Below are 17,362 nucleotides of genomic sequence, written 5' to 3'. Positions count from 1 at the left end.
TCCCTGGAATCGCGCCGTAACTTAATCTGACATACACATTATATCGATGATCCGAGATTTTATTTATTTCTCGATATTTTTTCACGAAAACTGATGGTTTTAGTATGTACACTTTGAATGATTCTAAAAAATATTTATCCGTCCCATCTCATATCGTTTCGGAGAGCTGCTCAGGTCAGATGGATTTGAAGCGAGAAACTCCCCGAAAGATTGTGAGGAACGTCATCAAACTGTATCCGTACGAAATCACTATAATTATCGACTATCAATTATTGACAAAGGAAGTACCGTTTTGCAAAATTCACAATAATTAATGAGAAATTAATTATTTTGTCTCTAGGACTGCGAATAGATCACTTTTGACCTACCTTTACCTTTTGTAATTATCCGTGGACATTTTAAAATTTATATTGGTATTGTTTAACTGTTTTACGACAAAGAAAGCTCACCAGGTGATAAAATACCCTCCGAAAAATGGGAAAATAGAATCTACGAGCGGGTGAAAAATGACTCAGCCGCGGTTCTAATATTGAAGCGACGAACGCGGAAATCGCTCGGCCACTTTAGATTTCGTTGCGACTCACGCATTATCGTCGGCGTCGTCGTGGCGCGTGCGCGTAAGTCGGGAGGAAACATTAGCAGCGAATGTATCAATAAAGACCGGCAAGATTTACACACGTAGACGCACATGGTGCTTGTCCTCATCCCCCAATGCGTTCCTCGAGCGTGTAATCTGCCTCGAATTTATTTCTATTTGATCTCGAGGGTCGACAATGATTCGGCCCCGCTGGTGAGAAATCCTTCGAACGTCTCGCAAGGGAGCAATCACGTCCGTGTGTCGCATTATTCGGCGACGAAGGTGGCGGCTCACCGAAATGGTAAACCAACCGGTGTTTGCGCGACGTGCAACTACGAAGATCGACGAGTTCTACGAGAAGATCCATCGGAGATCTACGGAGTTCATTTTGCGGACGCGCTACATGGAAACGGCAACCGCGCGATTTCTCTATCGAAATTACGCGTTTTTTTCGTCTCTTAATTTTTGGAAATGAAATTTTTCGTCCCAAAAATAGAGCGATTCCCTTTTCTACTCATACTCGATGAATTCTTCCATTCTGAATTGTCGCACGAATATATTTATTTGAAATTTAAACGCTCCACTGTTATTGGAACAGGAAATGGAAAATTTACTCCTACATTGAGAAAAAAGTCTCGTGTCAAATTCTAGCCGAGAGAACCGATGCTAAGAGCGTTTGAACTTTCCGAAAGTTACGAAAAGCTTCGTAAAAGCGTGCGGTAGAAGCCGAGCCGTGCGAGAGAAACACGGCGTCGGTCGAGCTCGGAAGGGTGGAAACACAAGGGGAGGCTCATTGCCGAGGATGATGCCCGAGAAGAGGGGGCGAGATCTACGGACAAACTGAGACGGATCGGTCGTATAAATCTCCCGGCTCGGTCCAATATAAATCCGAAGGAAGCGGTGTCGACGCCACCGGCGGACATAAATACGACTTAGCGGGCCGCGCGCGCGCGCGCCCGCGATCTCCGGCAGCTAATTGAGAATTATTTCCCCGCGATAGTGACTGCGAGATCCCGCCGCTACCCGGCTAATTTTCCCGCGAGTTATACGGACGCGGGAGGGGGCGGGAGGAGGAGCAGACGGGAGAAACCCGATTGAAAGCGACGACGCTTCGATTGAATTCACGAGGCATCTCGCGCGAAACGATAATTTATACCGAGAGGAAAGCGACGGGATCGACGTTGCTCCCCGCTGCTCCGACTATCGCAGATTCTTCCTTCTACTTTTTTCCTCTTTATCGCTCGTGTGAACGAACGATCTTTACACATTTTATCCGTGCGATTACTTAGACTGTAATAACATCCAATATTTTAGGAATTAATTTTTGACGTCACTTTATGAAGAAAAGTTCATACGATAACGTAGTTCATGTCAATTTTTCTTTATAAAGTGACCTGGAAAAGCCCTAAAATATTGGACAATACTTGAGAAATACACCGTGTCTTTATTTATTTGTTGCGACAGCATTAAATTTGCTGTCCTGAATCGTTTCCCTCTCTCTCTCTCTCTCTCTCTCTATATATATATATATATATCGGTCAAATTTTCACGTCGGCTCCATGAAAATGACCCCCATGAACCCGAAGGAAGACCGAGACGCCGGAGAAGGACGGCCATCCTCGTTACGGAAAGTCGCAGCTACGAGAGAGCGGGCGCGATGTAATTGGACCTCTCTCGTTCGGTCTGGAAGCAAAGGAAGTGGAGTCGGGAACAATCTCGAGGGCGGCTCAATCGCTCGAGGCCCGAGGTCTTTAAGACCCGAAAGAGCTGCGCACTTGTTTGAAAACCGAATGGTCACTTAGCGCAGCGGGGTGCTCGCCCGGTAAAAAGTCCTGGCGGCGTCCGGGCTAAGGAGCGATAGGGGGGCGGAGGACTGGTGTTTTGTTTGTTCGGCAAACTGTCACAACAACTCGAGCCGGGCGGAGCCCCTCCGCTCCTCCGACGACCGTCCTCGCAGTCGTCGTCGCCGTCGTCTCCTTTTCTCGGGCAGCTGGGAACTCGAGTGTCACCACGGCTCATGTCGCCGCACTCAAATGTGACTGATACGAAGTGTTTCGCCAAAGAAAACCGGGAGCGCTCCGGGCGGAAGCGGTCAATATCACCAATGATTATCAAAATGCTTCCTGATCACGATTTCTCCTCGGGATTATCTATTCGTTAACACCGATGGGTTTCATGTTAAAAGTCAAACAGAAGAAAAAGATAGAGGGTAACGGTTGAAACTACCGAAGAAGATCGACACATTCTAGCGTGTCCACTATACGGGGTGTCCTGAACTGTTCTCGGTTCATCAGCTCGGACAATATAAATTTCTTGAAGTGAGATCCGATTCGAAACAAACGGAGTATTTTCACTGGAAGCGATAGCGAAAATACTGCCGCTCGAAATTGCGAGTGGAAATGTTTCGCTCAAGCTAGAGCTTCGTATTAGACGGAGAGAAGTCGTCGAAGTCGAACTCGCGACAGTACAGTTCGTCGTGCGAGAAAGAAAAAAGAAAAAAAAAATGACCAAAGATCGATGCGCGCGGTAGCGTCTCCAGTATTTAGTAGCGTTAAATTTCGGGCGGGTCCCCGAATTTCAAGCTGCCCGGGAAGTAAGTTTACTTCGGCAAGATCGCGGCGGGGATTTACGAGATCCCGAGGTAAGGAACCGAGCGAAGGTGAGGGGAGCATCGGCTGCATTCTATCGAGAACCCAGGGCGAGAATGGGCGACGGGTCGCGCTCTCTCGTCCGTTTTCTCGGCTCGTCTCTCTCTTGCTTCGATTTTTCTCGCGGCAGAGTATTAACAACGCAGAAAACGACGGCCAACGCGTCGGCCGGCGAGCTGTTTATGGCGCGCGCGGCAGTCGGCGCGCGGTCGATTTTGTAGCTTTTACGACGTACATAGATATTACTCGTAGTAAGCACCTAGCTAAGTTGTGCAGTAAACTCGGGCAGGTAGATAAAAACCTACTTTGGCCGGGGCTCGAAGCGCGCAGGTCGCGCTGAAAAGCGTTTTATCGTCCTTGTCCCGTTATCGTTACGCACGTCCTTGCAACTATCGCGCGCGAAAACGAGACAAAAGCGTCTCTCGATACGATCGCTAATATATGTATATATGCGAAGTAGTTGAGCCTGTACATTTTTTAAACCGCCTGCAAGTTGGAAGAACGAGACGCTGGGGAAGCGTCAGTGTGCTCGGGGTGTTGTCCTCGAACGCGGTGAAAATTAGAACTACCCTCCGAACGGCGATAAAAGTCTCTCATGCGAGTTGCCAACTAACAACGCTAAATTTTACTATTGACGAAATATACAGACAGCAGTGAGCGGTGAGAAGGAGCGCCGCGCAAAGGGCGACGTAGCGTCGAAAGATCGTAAGGATCGTGAAAACGGTCGCGCGTCTCTCCGAAATCCGGCTCGCTCTCTTCATTCTCTCGCGGCGGCGTGAGAATCGGGCGAAGCGGCGGCCGTTCGCGCCGCTATCGAAAGATTGCTCGAGAGGGAAACGAGCCCGCGGAGGCCCCCGTCCGGAGGGCAGCTGGCGCGTCCCAGGATCATAACGATCGCGAGCCTGGTAAATCAATGCTCGTCGCGGTTCCCGTTCAAGGTATCGTCGATGCCGAGTTACGAGGATACGAGAGAGAGAGAGAGAGGTAGAAAGGGGAGGAGAGAAAAAGGGAGGCAGACGACGGGAAGAGGGGAGGGGGAGAAATAAGAATGCCGCGTAAGTATAGAGAGCATAATAATCAGAAGTAAATTGCGAATACGTGAGGCTACCGTATTGTAGGGGATCCCGGCCGAGGATATATCCGCGGGTTCCGTCGTTCCCGCCGCGAGGGCTCTCCGCAGAGCCCTCAGCCCCGTTTTCGCGCGCGCGCGCGTCCGTGCGAGGGTATTCCTACACACGTAAGCGGCGATCGCCTAACCTACCGGTAATCTAATTTGAATCTCGAAGCCTCGGTCGGGTAATGGAACACGTATCGAATAATATTACGAGCGATTCGATTCGATATCATTTGTAATTCCGGAGTCCGTAGAGACCGCAAAGCGCGGCCACGGGAGCCGCGTCGGACCCGAGCACCATGCGCGTCGTGCGAACAACTTATTTTATCGTATAATCCGGAATAGAGTCGAATATATATATACATACATATATATATATATATATATATGAAATCCTGAAAAATCTCGAGGAATGTAAGTTTTACAGAAAAATGTTTCGGATAAAAGGTTTAAAGAGATCTATTTACTTATATTTTGCGAAATTTTTCAGGATTTCAATACTTTTTTCTCATTCTGTATATGTACAGCGAGAGGAAAAGTGAGAGAGAGAGAGAGAGAGAGAGAGAGAGAGAAGAGATTATATCGGCGTACATCAGCGTATATTTGGGACCTCGCTGTGTATGGAGATGAGATTCTGACATTAAATACGCTACAAAAAATTTGAAAGTCGCACGCGCGTCAAAAGGTGAAAAGGCCAAAGCATACGCGTCGGATCTAAAAATTGAGCGAATTAAGAGAACCGCGGGAAGCGGAAGAAACGAGTATACGTTCGTATATTCAGGTTTTAAAAACGTGCAAGTCATTCCTGAGGATAAGATCTACCTTGCTAATTGAAATTTCAGCTCTGTGTTAAATCTTCAATTCCAATACAGTAAGAGCTAAGATATCAAAATAGGTTCAATTGTAACCATATAATTTACTCCTACCTTGGCCACGATGATGTCTTAAATTTCCCTTTTTGCCGTTTCCAGCGTCAAAATAAGTTGCTTTGCAGTAGGATCTTATATATCCTTACAGAAATGCTTATGAAGAATTTTTCTTAAGGATATAAGCATTCATAAATTGATAAAGTATCACAGCAATCTCGGCCGACTAGAATATGCTCATAACGTCGAAACAAACTTCAAGACAGTATGAGAAATTTAGAAAGCAGAGAATAAAACTGTACGCAATGTGAGTGACACGATTACAACTGCACATCGCTGCCTGTAACTGGTCTACGCGCAAACACAACGAATATCCCGTCACTCTACTGTTCTCATAGACGCGCATACATAATAGTACTATACATTATACAATATATATTACCACCCGAATGGAAATATATCTAATCGGCCTGATTCAAAAACTAGTAGCTAGCTAGTACAGGCTAGATTAAATTTTTCAGCTCGATACTAATTAGTTTATTACTAGCTGATTATTCATTAAAATGTAAATTCAGTTTTATGACCCGGCCATCTTTATATATATACATATAACTTCATTATATATCAAATATATAATTATATATCATTATATTTCATTGTATATCGTTATATATCAAATATGACGGATTAGATGGAGCTGTCTATTCTAAAATATATAATCTAGCTATTACATGCTCACCACCAGCATGTAAAAATGAGGCAGCAAATCAAAATTGAAAGTTCGTTATTCAGTGACAACGATTATAATAATTGTAGAGGAATTTCCCCCGGTAAATTAATTACGCGCTTTTTCTCAAATTTCTTTCCGTTCGGTAGAATAGAAGTTTCTCGAAAAGAAATATATATCGAAATGGGAAGTCATGGCGAAAAGGAGAAAAAAGCGACAAGCTTATTCTTCGCGCGTCTCGTGAAGTAAACGTTGTGCTCTTTTTCGTCGGGCTGATTTGCGTGTAGCTTTCCCAGCCTTCCCGAAGACAGTCGGCCGAGCCAATCGGTTAGATCGAAATACAGCAATCAGCGTCGCGGCTTAATTTCCAAGTATCTCGGCGATTTCGCACGGCTTTCTTGTTTCTCACGTTAACGGTCGCCGCTCGTGACGCTTTCAAGACGAGACTTTCCGTGAAAAAACATAATTAGGACACTTGATTCCGGGCAAGCCTAATGGCAAGCAGTGTCGCTGCCATTAGAAAATAAGGCGAATTTAGTACATCTCATTACTTAGCGACGCGACATCAACACGTTACACACGAAAATCGAACGAACAGATGTTGGCCATTACACACTCTCTCTCTCTCTCTCTCCCTCGCAGCCAAATACACTGAGAAAAATACCGAATCACATCCGATCGAATTAAAAAGTAAGAAACGGATATGCAAAGAGCGACTTTATCGGATACTTCAACGGATAAAGGTATCCATCACTTCGGATCGGATGATAAAACTAACAATCGGATACGTCGTGTTAATCGGTTCGTCCGGTGGAAATTTTTCTCAATATATACATCCTGCCGAGCGTCTGCGATCCCGTACTCTAAAATCCGAAACAAAAGCGGCGGTGGCTCCCAAAGGGATTCGTCATCTTTCGCGCAACACGAAATCCGTTAAATTAGGCCCCCACGTCTCCGGATTTTGTTTAACCGGAATAAAACGGGCGCTCCGGAACGCCCTTGTAAAAAGACACGGATCATAAGCCTCGTCGACCTGAGCGATCCCTGTCTGACGATGACACCCTTCTTCCCGGTCAGAAACTACGCGCAACCGTCGTAAATTGCGTAACCCTCGCAGTGCATCTCGTTTGAGACCGTCGCCGCCACCACTTCCTCCGGAGAAACTCGGCAAACACGAAAAACAAGTGGAGGCCGACGAAGAAGAAGAAGAAGATGATGATGATGAAGAAGAAAGAAAAGAAGACGAAGAAAAGCAGGCGACGACGACGACGACGACGTAAGGCGGGAGGAGAGAAGCTGTCGAACGCTGTACAATAAAAGAGACTCTCTTTGTTGAAATTTTTCACATCTAATCCGCGCGCCGTAGGAAGTCGCGGGCCGCGTTTTCTGTATCACGCTATATGCAAATGAGACATACGCTCTCGCCGAGCCACGTAATAAATTACTCGCGTATAGGTAGGCCTAAAATTACGTAGCCTGCTCTGCCACGCATGCACCGCGCCACCGCCTAGCCTCGCTCGCTCGCGCACGGAGGCACGTAACACGTGTCACGGACGTGTACGTGTGCTTCGACGCCGATCCCGCGTGTCTGCCAGTCTTACGGGATAATACGTGCTTTTTACCGGACGGCTGTACAACGCGCGCGCGCAATCGCAAACTGTCCTTTCGTCGCAGCGCGACGTCTTAAGGAGGTAACTCACCACCGATCGCGCGCCCTCGTGTCCCCCTCGAGGAATTCCTCGAGGGGGATTGCCGCGAAAGGGGAAGAAAATGCACACGCGATTACGATTGCGCTTCCTCGAACGTGGTTGCGAGCTTTCTAACAATTTCCGCGGAAACGGCGCGAAGAATCCGCAGTTGGGACACTGAGAGAGAGAGAGAGAGAAGAGAGCTCCTGAAGTAAGGCCGACGTGTACCTCGTTGAAAACACGTGCACTTGGCGTATTTCATTCGCGTCATCGGCGGTTTCCGTTGAGAACAAATCGCCGGACATTAGTCGTTCTTAACGTACACAAATTTCTGGCCGTCGATGTTATAATTGGTTCCGATCGGAAAGCTTTCCCAACAGTTTCACAATAAATGCTCTGTAGAAGATTTCTGCTCGATCAATTCTTGTCGGTTGCCTCAATCGAATTTTAGAATATAGCCTAATGTTTCCGGTCGCGATAACAGAGATACCATTTCCCCACTTGTTGCCGAATATTCGTCTGGTTTTTTATTCAATTGCAAGAATAGAGATTTCTTTACCCCCGATATATGTTCTCCAAATCTTCATTGGTATCAATCAAATATTAATTCTTTTATACGATTTCACTTGTAACGAATATCTCGTGAAAGGAACAAAATCATTTCCAGAACGGAGAAACCGACGTATCCTTTTTTTTTTTCGTAAAACACGTCATCGTAACTCTCTACTTTAACTCGGTCTTTCGGCACGTCGTACCTCTCTTTCTTCTCGAGGAAACGACGGACGCGAGTCGTAAAGCAATTTTCCGAAACTGCAGCAAACAATGAATGATTATATGAAACAGAGTACACAACCGGCAGTCCACATCCTGCCGATACATTCAAGGATACCTTTTCATCCTTCTCCGCTGCCGCGTTCAAAGGAAACTTAATCTCGCGGTAATGATTGAACTGCACGCGCCGGCTAACATCAATCCGGAAACATGTTTTCTTACGTCGGAATCTCGAGCCTCCGCTATGAAAAACCCAATTTTACGAGGTTTTCCGGAAACATGGCCAAAAGAAGGAGCCGACCCAGGTTCGTGTCGAAGCGATATTTTTCCCGGTCCTTTCGGATCTTCCTCTTTGACGATAGATTAATCGGCCCGAGGAAACTAGACGATCAGTATGCTTATAGCCCGGGAAGCTGAATTATGTTTACACAAGTGTGCGCAGAGACACTTTTTCCAATTATCACCTGAAAATCCAATCTCGAAGGGTTTACGTTTAACTGCCGATTTCTTCTCTCGTTCTCTGCCCCTGCAATGAACACGTCGAAGCCGAGGCCGCGCAACGTCCGTCTTTGGAATGCGAGGGTAAATGGAAGCACTTAATGTGCACACGGAGAAAAAAAGACTCAGTCGCTACGGCTAAATAGGGATCAGGTGAAGACTCGACGACAAGAAATGATATTTCTCTCTCAGTTAACTGTTGCGACTTAAGAATATTCGTGCATTCGAAATGAATAATTCCGTTGGTGTAACTGAATTTTACGTTGTCCATTGACTAGAAGAACTCAGCCGTAGAAATGGGATTCCTATAGAAGGGGTTTGCTGGGGACTGGAATCTTTTCTCTTGTAGTTTAAAGAGACGGTTATAAAGTTGATGTTAGGCCTCTTTGTTAGCATCGGAACATTTTCGCGCTCATTAAAGTTTCCCAAGGAGAAATTAAATCAGTTTCTAACCAATAATTGGCCAGTAATTCTCTAACTAGCTAGTTTCTGATCTAGTTCTAGTTTCTACGCTAGTTTCGCTGGCAAAGACTTATAAGTTTGGAAGACTTTTGCCCCGACGATGACTGGATAAGAAAACTAGCCAGTTTCTGACCGGTTCCTAGTAAAACTCCGAACATTTCATTTGTTTAATGTTTCATTTGTTTATTATTATTTGTTTGTATATATTTCTGGCCAGGAAATGGCCGCGAAACACTAGCCAAAATTTCGAGATTTTTCGCTGGAAACTGAAGCTGTCCAGTATTAACTCACTATTTTCTTCTGACCAAGAAATAATAGTCAATATTTTTTGCACAGTTTCTGAACAATTACTGTCTAGTTAATTCAAGCCAGTAAAAACCGTCCAGTTTCTGCCCATTAGTGAACCAGTTTTCCCCTAACATTTTTCCACTCGGGTTATTAAACAGTTACATCAAACTGTTTTTCCGACGAAATGCGCAAATGTCGCTTTGCCGTTAAAACCGAAAGCACTTACGGCTCCACGTGCGTCGAACGAAACGTGACGTCATCTGATCCTGCACGAGTGCACGCGCGCGAATTCTCGGTGATACCGCGTAATACCGAGCGTACGCGATGCATCATGCTCCTCGATGCAATATTCGATATGTGCGCGAAACCGACCGAATACCGATCGATATCTGCGTAATGATAAATGCACAGGGGCTTGGCGCACCGATGCCGACGTACTTATCCATTAAACTCGTCGCGTAATCGCGCACTTGTCCCTCGTGCGCCATCAATCGTCGCGGCAACTTTGTTGCACCTCCATCGAGGCTTACACTCGGAGAAATCCCACTGAAATTATAGTCCTTTTCGGCCTCAACTGTATCTCCTCCTAGTTTTAATCCAAAAAATAGTAGTGACACATATGTGAGGTTATTATCGCCGACACACTACACACAGAAAAATACATGCCGGATTCGAAAATAAATATTACTTGTTTCAAGTGTTCCGTAAGTTTACGTTTATATATCCGCAAATATACCAAAAGTTCGTCACAAGCATCAAATTGATTCCAAAATATATCCTGAGCCCTAATAAGAGAGTTTATAGAGGATACTATATATATAAGAATATTAATTAACATAAAATTAATAGCAATTAATTTAAATTAAATTAAAACAAACTTCGATTTGCTCATTCAACTTAACCGAATTTAACTTTTCTTCGATAAAGTTAATAACAACATTTCTGATACTCTTGGAAAGAAAATAAGTTCTTCTTTTGAATGCGTGATAATTAGCTTTCCTAAAATTTGTGACAAGTATATTTCAAGACTGTTATTAAGAAAATATTTTTTTGTCAAAGATAACTGCTTAGAAGAAGGAAAATAAACTGAGTAACCGCTTTATTTAGCAGTGGAATGATATTTTTCTGTGTCATTGACATTTACAAGGAAAATAGTTCGAACATAATTAACGTTTACTAGAAAAATGGTTCACCCGGTTGCAATTCTCTCGCGCTATTACAGTCGCCAGAATATCAAGAATATTTTTCTCGGTGTAATATTTTTTCGGCACGTCGATATCGGACACATCTAATAATATCGTATCACACGTGCAAGAAAACGCGACGTGTCGCCGACGATGATCTCTCTCTGAGGTCTCTCTCTGAGATGAGGGAAAAACTCCTCGCGCCTTTAATTACGGTGCGCGCATCTACGGACGGTGCGCTGCGCGCGCGCAGCTACGTTACGACCGCCGCTAATATTAGTACCATTCGTAGAAACGCATTTCTGAAAAGCAATTAACGCACGATGCAGGGCAGCGCTCGCGTTCGAACGAGCAAATCTCGCGCGTCGATCTCTCTACCCGCTCGCTCGTAATGAGACGTGCGTACGATTCACTTTGATATGCAGATGAACTTTTCAGCACGTTCTTTTCTCCCGCTGGTCTCAGCTCGCTCGCAAATTGGCGTCCCCACGTTCTGCCGATTTCGACGGCGCCGCTTATTGCTGAACGCACGAAAACACCCGTGTCGAAATTTCAACGCTGCTTTGACGCTCTTTGAAGAATAGTTAGCCCTTTCGCAAGTGGTTCGTTAGACTGATGAAAACTTACTTTGACGCGGAAAGAAGAGTCCGATTGAATTTATCTGACGACGAAATAAACCGAACGCGATTACCCTACTGTGTGTGTGTGTTGTACAATTAAAAGTCGGACGCGGGGTTGAAATGTCCACCCGGGCGGCCCCGTGACGCGCGCGAGAGACGTCGCGGAAACAATTGTATTTCGCAATTACGAAATATTTCCGGACTCGTCGCGCGCGCAAACTATTATCAACGACGTGAAGAAGGTGTGCCACGCGTCAAAGAATTCTCAAGCAAAACGGAAGAAATGGCTGTTCGCCGTTCAACAATCTCTCTCTCTCTCTCTCTTGCTCGCATGTCGCTCCGGGACATCGCAGATGCGTGATCCACGAGCGAGGAATCAATAGAAAGCTAAAGATCGCCGTAACACCGTGGATTCAGGCCTTTAACCGTGATCTCAACTGACACTTATCGCTTGACATTTCCGTCATGCGGAAATTCGCAGAACGTACAATTGGAAGAAAAGATATCGCCTCCCTTCTCCCCCACCCTTGCCAGCGTCGTGTATACATCTCGTCACCGTTACTGGAGCGATGCGCGCGCGGGCCATTAAGGAATTTTTCAATTACACTTAACAAATAACCGCGCCACTTGACCGGCAAGTAATATCGCGATCAACGTGCGCCGGCATATGCATTATGCATCGACGATAATTAATTACGCCCGCGTGCGTTCTCATTGTTGGACAAACAAGCGCGATCTGTACGGTCAAATGGCCGTGATTCAAACGACGCCCGAATGTCGTGCGCGTTCGAGTTGCGCCGAAGGCCCGAAATCAGAAAGAAGATCGAGAGAAGAAACTTCTGACATTTGTAACTATGATCACCCTGGTGGAAACTGAACTCCTCGTGGTTCTCCACGAGTGAATTGTGCGTAACGTCGCCACTGGCCAGTAATCTAATGCTCATTTCTCCTAGATAATGGCTAGATAATGGCTGGTTAAATAAAATTAGCTGATGGTTAAACAAAGGAAGTAACAATTACGAGATGAGAAAGACCAGTTACCAGGCAGTAATGTAACACCCATTTCTGTCCTTCTCTTCCTCCACTGTTTTAGATTTTCATAGAACAACCCTCAATTTTGATTTGCCTATTTTTCTTTGTCTTTTTAAAATACTAATGAGTGTACACAGTAGGCCGATTATATATTTTAAAGTAAACAGCGTGCTATGTATTCTGCCATATTTGTTATGTAATATGTAACTAGATCACGAAACTGAATTTACGTTTTAGTGAATAATCGGTCACACGATAACGAACTAGGGACGAGTTAGAGAATTTAATCCAGCCTGTACACCGAGAGAAAGAAATATCCAAAAAAACAAAGAAATACTTCTCCAGTGAGTCCTAACGCGATTTTCACTTAAATCTAAGTTCACTTTATTTAAATCGAATATTATTTATCTAAACCGAGTAAACGTTACTCGGTTTAAATAAAGATAAGGACTTGCCAGAGGAATATTCGTTTGTTTCTCGATATTTGTTTCTTTATTTCAGTGTAACAGTTAGCTACTAGCTTTCGACGAGCAGATACACTTCGGGCAGTGGAGGCCAAAAAGTGACTATAATTTTAATGGAATTTCTCTCAGTGAAGAAAGCCGTTTTTCAGCCGAGTCCCGCGCGAGATCGCCGCTCTCCCTCTCCTCCCTCGCCGCCTGAAGGAGAATCCCCGCGGAATCCGAGGATTCGGACTCTCGGAAATCGGTCTTTCTGCTGACTCGTATTTTCGGCATCTGCCACACCTAACGCGCCACGAAATTCGAGACGTTCCGTATCACCGTTGGGCCACGCGGCCGCCGTGAAAGAGTAAAAAAATAAAGCTCCGCCGAGAGAAAGGGTCGAGAGCGCGGGCTGCGCGCTTCCTGACTCTCTCGCGGGGAACATCAATCAAAATTAAAGCCCGTATTCATCGCCGATACTTAAGCTCACCAATTACAAGCGAGAGGCTCTGCTAGCGATCAACGGGCACGTCTTCGCGCGCGCGTCTTCAATTCCGCTCCTCGGGGATTAACACGCGCGTAACTCTGGAATTTCGAGCGATCGCGCGGAGTCGCGAATCGCTGAGAGTCCTCCGAAGCTCAGCGGCAGCTCGTCGAACTACCCGCATTCCTTTCGGACGCGGGATCCGGCCGTGAAACATCAGGATGACCCCTCATGCCTGATGTCAGCTGAAAGTGTCGCGCAAATTCCTGTCTCACGAGACTTTGCTTTTGAACGAATCAGTGCTGAATGTTATATTGAATTACTTTTTTATACCACCTCGCAATTCTAATGGTCGAACGCGTGATGCACGGAAAATTAATTAATTCCGGTGCATTAATAAATTAGTGTATTCTCATCAGTCTCTCTGTTACTGTAATTTGCCCTCACAATAGCGCGGATAAACAAATAAAAGTATCAAACCGGTAGAAATCAAGTCGTCCTAAGCATCACGATGCTTATAAAGCGCAGACATGAAGAGAGTAATAATGATCTGTGGAGCGATAAATGCAGACATTCGAACGGTAAACACGTATCCAATATTTACTGAGAGAAGTCCCACCGAAATTGTAGTTATTCTCGGCCTCAACTACGTCTTCTTCTGGCTTTAACCCTCAAAATTAGTAGTAGCGATACGTGTGTAAGGTTATTGTCATTGGCACTATAATGACACTTGCTAGAAAAATGGTATCTTGACTATAATTCTTTCATTTGTGATATTACAGTTACAAATACCAGAAATTTCTCCCTCACCGTTCAAAATTCACCGTTGCGGGGGCAAAATCTGTGAGAAAGAATTCCGATCCATATTTCTGACTGATTCTTGCACGAAGAATCATCCTTCCGCAGACTGACTCTGCCCTCGACGATTACGACCCAGCATAACACTTGGTTATATCGTGACATGATTGCGTCGTGATATCTTAATATTTATATTCAAGAAATCGGCGTTTTTTTTTTTTAGAAATGGCCCAAACGGCTCGAGTCACCAGTCAGCGACGAAATGTCTGCGCGAAAGGCGGCGAAATGAGAAATAGGGTTACGCTTCCACGGCGTTTCTCGAAACTGTTGATCGCTCCGGTCGGGCAACGTTGCCGTCGGAGCGCGAGCGAGCGCCTTGTGAGTGCGCAAACTGAAGCGCTTGCAACGCGCAGAAACCCACCAGATATGAAACATTTGAGGTTAAAAGTGTCAAAAAGTCCATTCCGACGAGCCGGTCTTTTCTCTCTGTCGAACATTAACATCGACAATCGAGGCGACGATGAGATTATCGCGAAAAATTCGTGCCCGCTGCTCGCTTCAATTAGACTCCGTGCGATTACAGGCCGTCTAACGATTTTGCGCGTTATTAGCACTGAGTAATGGAGTTCGTTCTTCACACTCAGAAGAAAAGATACGGCAATACAGGTGACAACCGTGCGAATCTTCCGCTCGAGATCAATGCACGCGCATATTTGAACAAACCGTTTCATAGACGCCCCAGTCAAATCGATATTGATTTTAAACGGTTACGATAACTATTATTATCGAGAACTGTAGTCTACGCTACGCTGTGCATTCGGATTTCGGAACGACCTTAAAACAACTTACCAAACTGTACGCATCGATTCTACAAACAAGATTCGTGCGGGTTTTCACCTTTCTAATTGCCACGACTGTATATTACTTCCCGAGCACGTGAATACCAAGAAAATTACACCGAAACGCAGGGGAGAGTATTCCGACTGCGGCCATCGAGTCATCTCCGTCGTCATCATCGACGAATAGCGGCCAGTTGTCCGTCAGTGGTCGGACAAGTCGTCGCGCCAGGATATAGGAAAATAATCACCGGTTGCCCGGTGTGACCGAAGGATATCGCGACGCTGAACGAGAGGCAGGTCCGCCTGGCGAGCGAGCTCCGAGAGGAGAGCAGTCGGGACATCGGTTTCCTTACCTTGGCTGTGCTCGCCCGCGTCGAAGGTCTTACTGGTCATCTGGAACAGCGCGTCCAACGGGCTGCCTTGCCCGGTCGTCCTCTTGCCGTTCTGCCCGGCGTGCTGCTGCTGCTGCTGCGAGGTTTTCCGCTTGAACTGCGGCTGCTGCGGCTGCTGCGGCAGCGCCGGATGATGGAGCCCGGGGTGGAGGCCGTGGTGGAGGGCGGCGTGATGATGGTGATGATGGGCGAGCGGATCCGGACTGCCGGAATCCGACACGGAGCTCCGGCCGGACGACGAGGAGCTGCTCAGCGGTGGCTCGCTGATCGAGCCGGACATGGACGCGAGCGACATCCCCATCAGCGAGAGATCCCGCGGCCCCGAGTGGTGGTGATGGTGGTGCAGGTGGTGGTGATGCGGATGGTGCGGCTGGTGATGGTGGAGGTGATGGTGACGATGCTGATGCCCGAGGCCGGAGTCCGCCGTGTCCCAGGGCCGGACGATTTTCGCCTTCGGCCGATGGGACAGGATGTCCAGGATGCTGAATGATTTGACGCCACGATCGTTCGACTCCCGCTCCCGCTCGTCCTCCTCATCCGAGTGCTGCATCGGCACCATCTTCAGACGCTTCAGCGGCTTGAAGTAATCGTCAGTGGTGCCGGCGGTCGCGTTGTTGTTGCCGCCCGCTGTCCTGCTGTCGATGTCCTCCTCCTCCTCCTCCTCTTCTTCCTCGTCCTCCTCCTCGTCGTCCCTGAGGGTGGTGATGGTGTCGGTGTCACGGGTCCTCGCCCGGCCGTTCGGCACCCTGTAGTCGCCGTTGCGCGAGTAGCCCTCCTCGTCCTCCGTCATCGCCGGATAAGACCTCCTCGGGCTCAGCCGGTCGGCGTAATCCTCCCTCGTCGGCAGCTCGTCCTCCGTGTTCGGCGTCGCCACCACCAGCGGCAGCGGGCTCGGGCAACCCACGGAGATCTCGTCGTCGTCGTTGTCCTGCGCGTTGTCCCCACGGCTCGGCGAGCCTCTGCACGAGGTCCGTCGGTGCGCCGGCGAGCCGCTCATGCAGCCGGGCGTCGCGCCGCTGGAGGACACCGTCGTCGACGGCGACATCGTGTACGACTCCGTCATCTCCGTGGTGCACATGCCGCGGTCGAACTAAGCTAATAAACGCGCGAACCAGCTCTTCCTCCTCCTTGTTTCTCTGCCAGCCGGGCCCTTTAAACTACGTACATCTCTCCCGAGAGTGCCACTTTACACACCTTGTACAGTTCTCGTTCACTGGCCCGGCATGTCCCCGGCGATCCACCGGCTCAAGCAGCGCGATCGGAGCGATCTCTTTCTTCCTCTCTCTCTCTTTCTCTCGCACGGTCGCTATCGAGGACTCGTCATCGCGACGGATTCTCCATCGTCGTGGCCGAGACAACGCGCGCGCGAGTCACATTATCGACTTCAGGACTCGAGCCCCTCCTCCCTCCGAAACATCCTCCCGGGTTCTCTCTCTCTCTCTCTTCCGTCGAACGTCCCCTCACCCCAACACTGTCACCAGACGAGACACCAGGTCCTCGCAGAGGAGCTTCATCACGGGAGCGAGCGAGCGATTTTCGGGAGGTCTCGTCGCGCCAACCTGTTCTCCCCCGGGTTCTCACTGAAACACCAGCACACGGCTACTACGCGCGTCCCGACGCCGTTCCGTCCCGGAGGTAGCGAGCGAGATACGCGCGCGAAACGTCAATACGTCGGCGTTTAACGAGCTACGGCGGCTAAGGAGGCAGCCGGGTGCCTCCTCTCTCAGGCCAGTCCAAGCCGGTGACTCGAAATGATACGGGAACGGGGATCCCCGGCGCGGCGTTGGGCAGGCGCTTTCCTCTCGGCCGGTCCGGCGCACGCGTAGGAGGATGGTGGAGCGCTCGTGCCGCGGTGCCGAGTCTCTCGGGCCGCTGCCACGTACCGGGCGCCACCTCCGTCGGCGAAGACCGTGCCCCTTTCGCGGGCCCGG

At 47.7% G+C, this 17,362-nt stretch overlaps 1 protein-coding gene across 1 annotated transcript in view; it reads right to left on the bottom strand.

Annotated features, from left to right (window-relative positions):
* Window positions 1–16,509, bottom strand: part of LOC106745664 (lateral signaling target protein 2 homolog) — a 61,745-nt gene extending 45,236 nt beyond the window's left edge. The window contains exon 1 of the mRNA XM_014621469.1: window positions 15,393–16,509. Within this exon, the coding sequence (XP_014476955.1) occupies window positions 15,393–16,509 (1,117 nt within the window). The remainder of the gene's footprint in view (window positions 1–15,392) is intronic.
* Window positions 16,510–17,362: the final 853 nt, after the last annotated feature.

Source organism: Dinoponera quadriceps, unplaced genomic scaffold (assembly GCF_001313825.1).
Source record: "Dinoponera quadriceps isolate SergipeBrazil2010 unplaced genomic scaffold, ASM131382v1 scaffold1441, whole genome shotgun sequence".
In the NCBI taxonomy this organism is placed as follows: domain Eukaryota; kingdom Metazoa; phylum Arthropoda; class Insecta; order Hymenoptera; family Formicidae; genus Dinoponera; species Dinoponera quadriceps.
The sequence above is the reverse complement of the archived record's forward strand: the minus strand, read 5'-3'. Positions and strand labels throughout refer to the sequence as shown.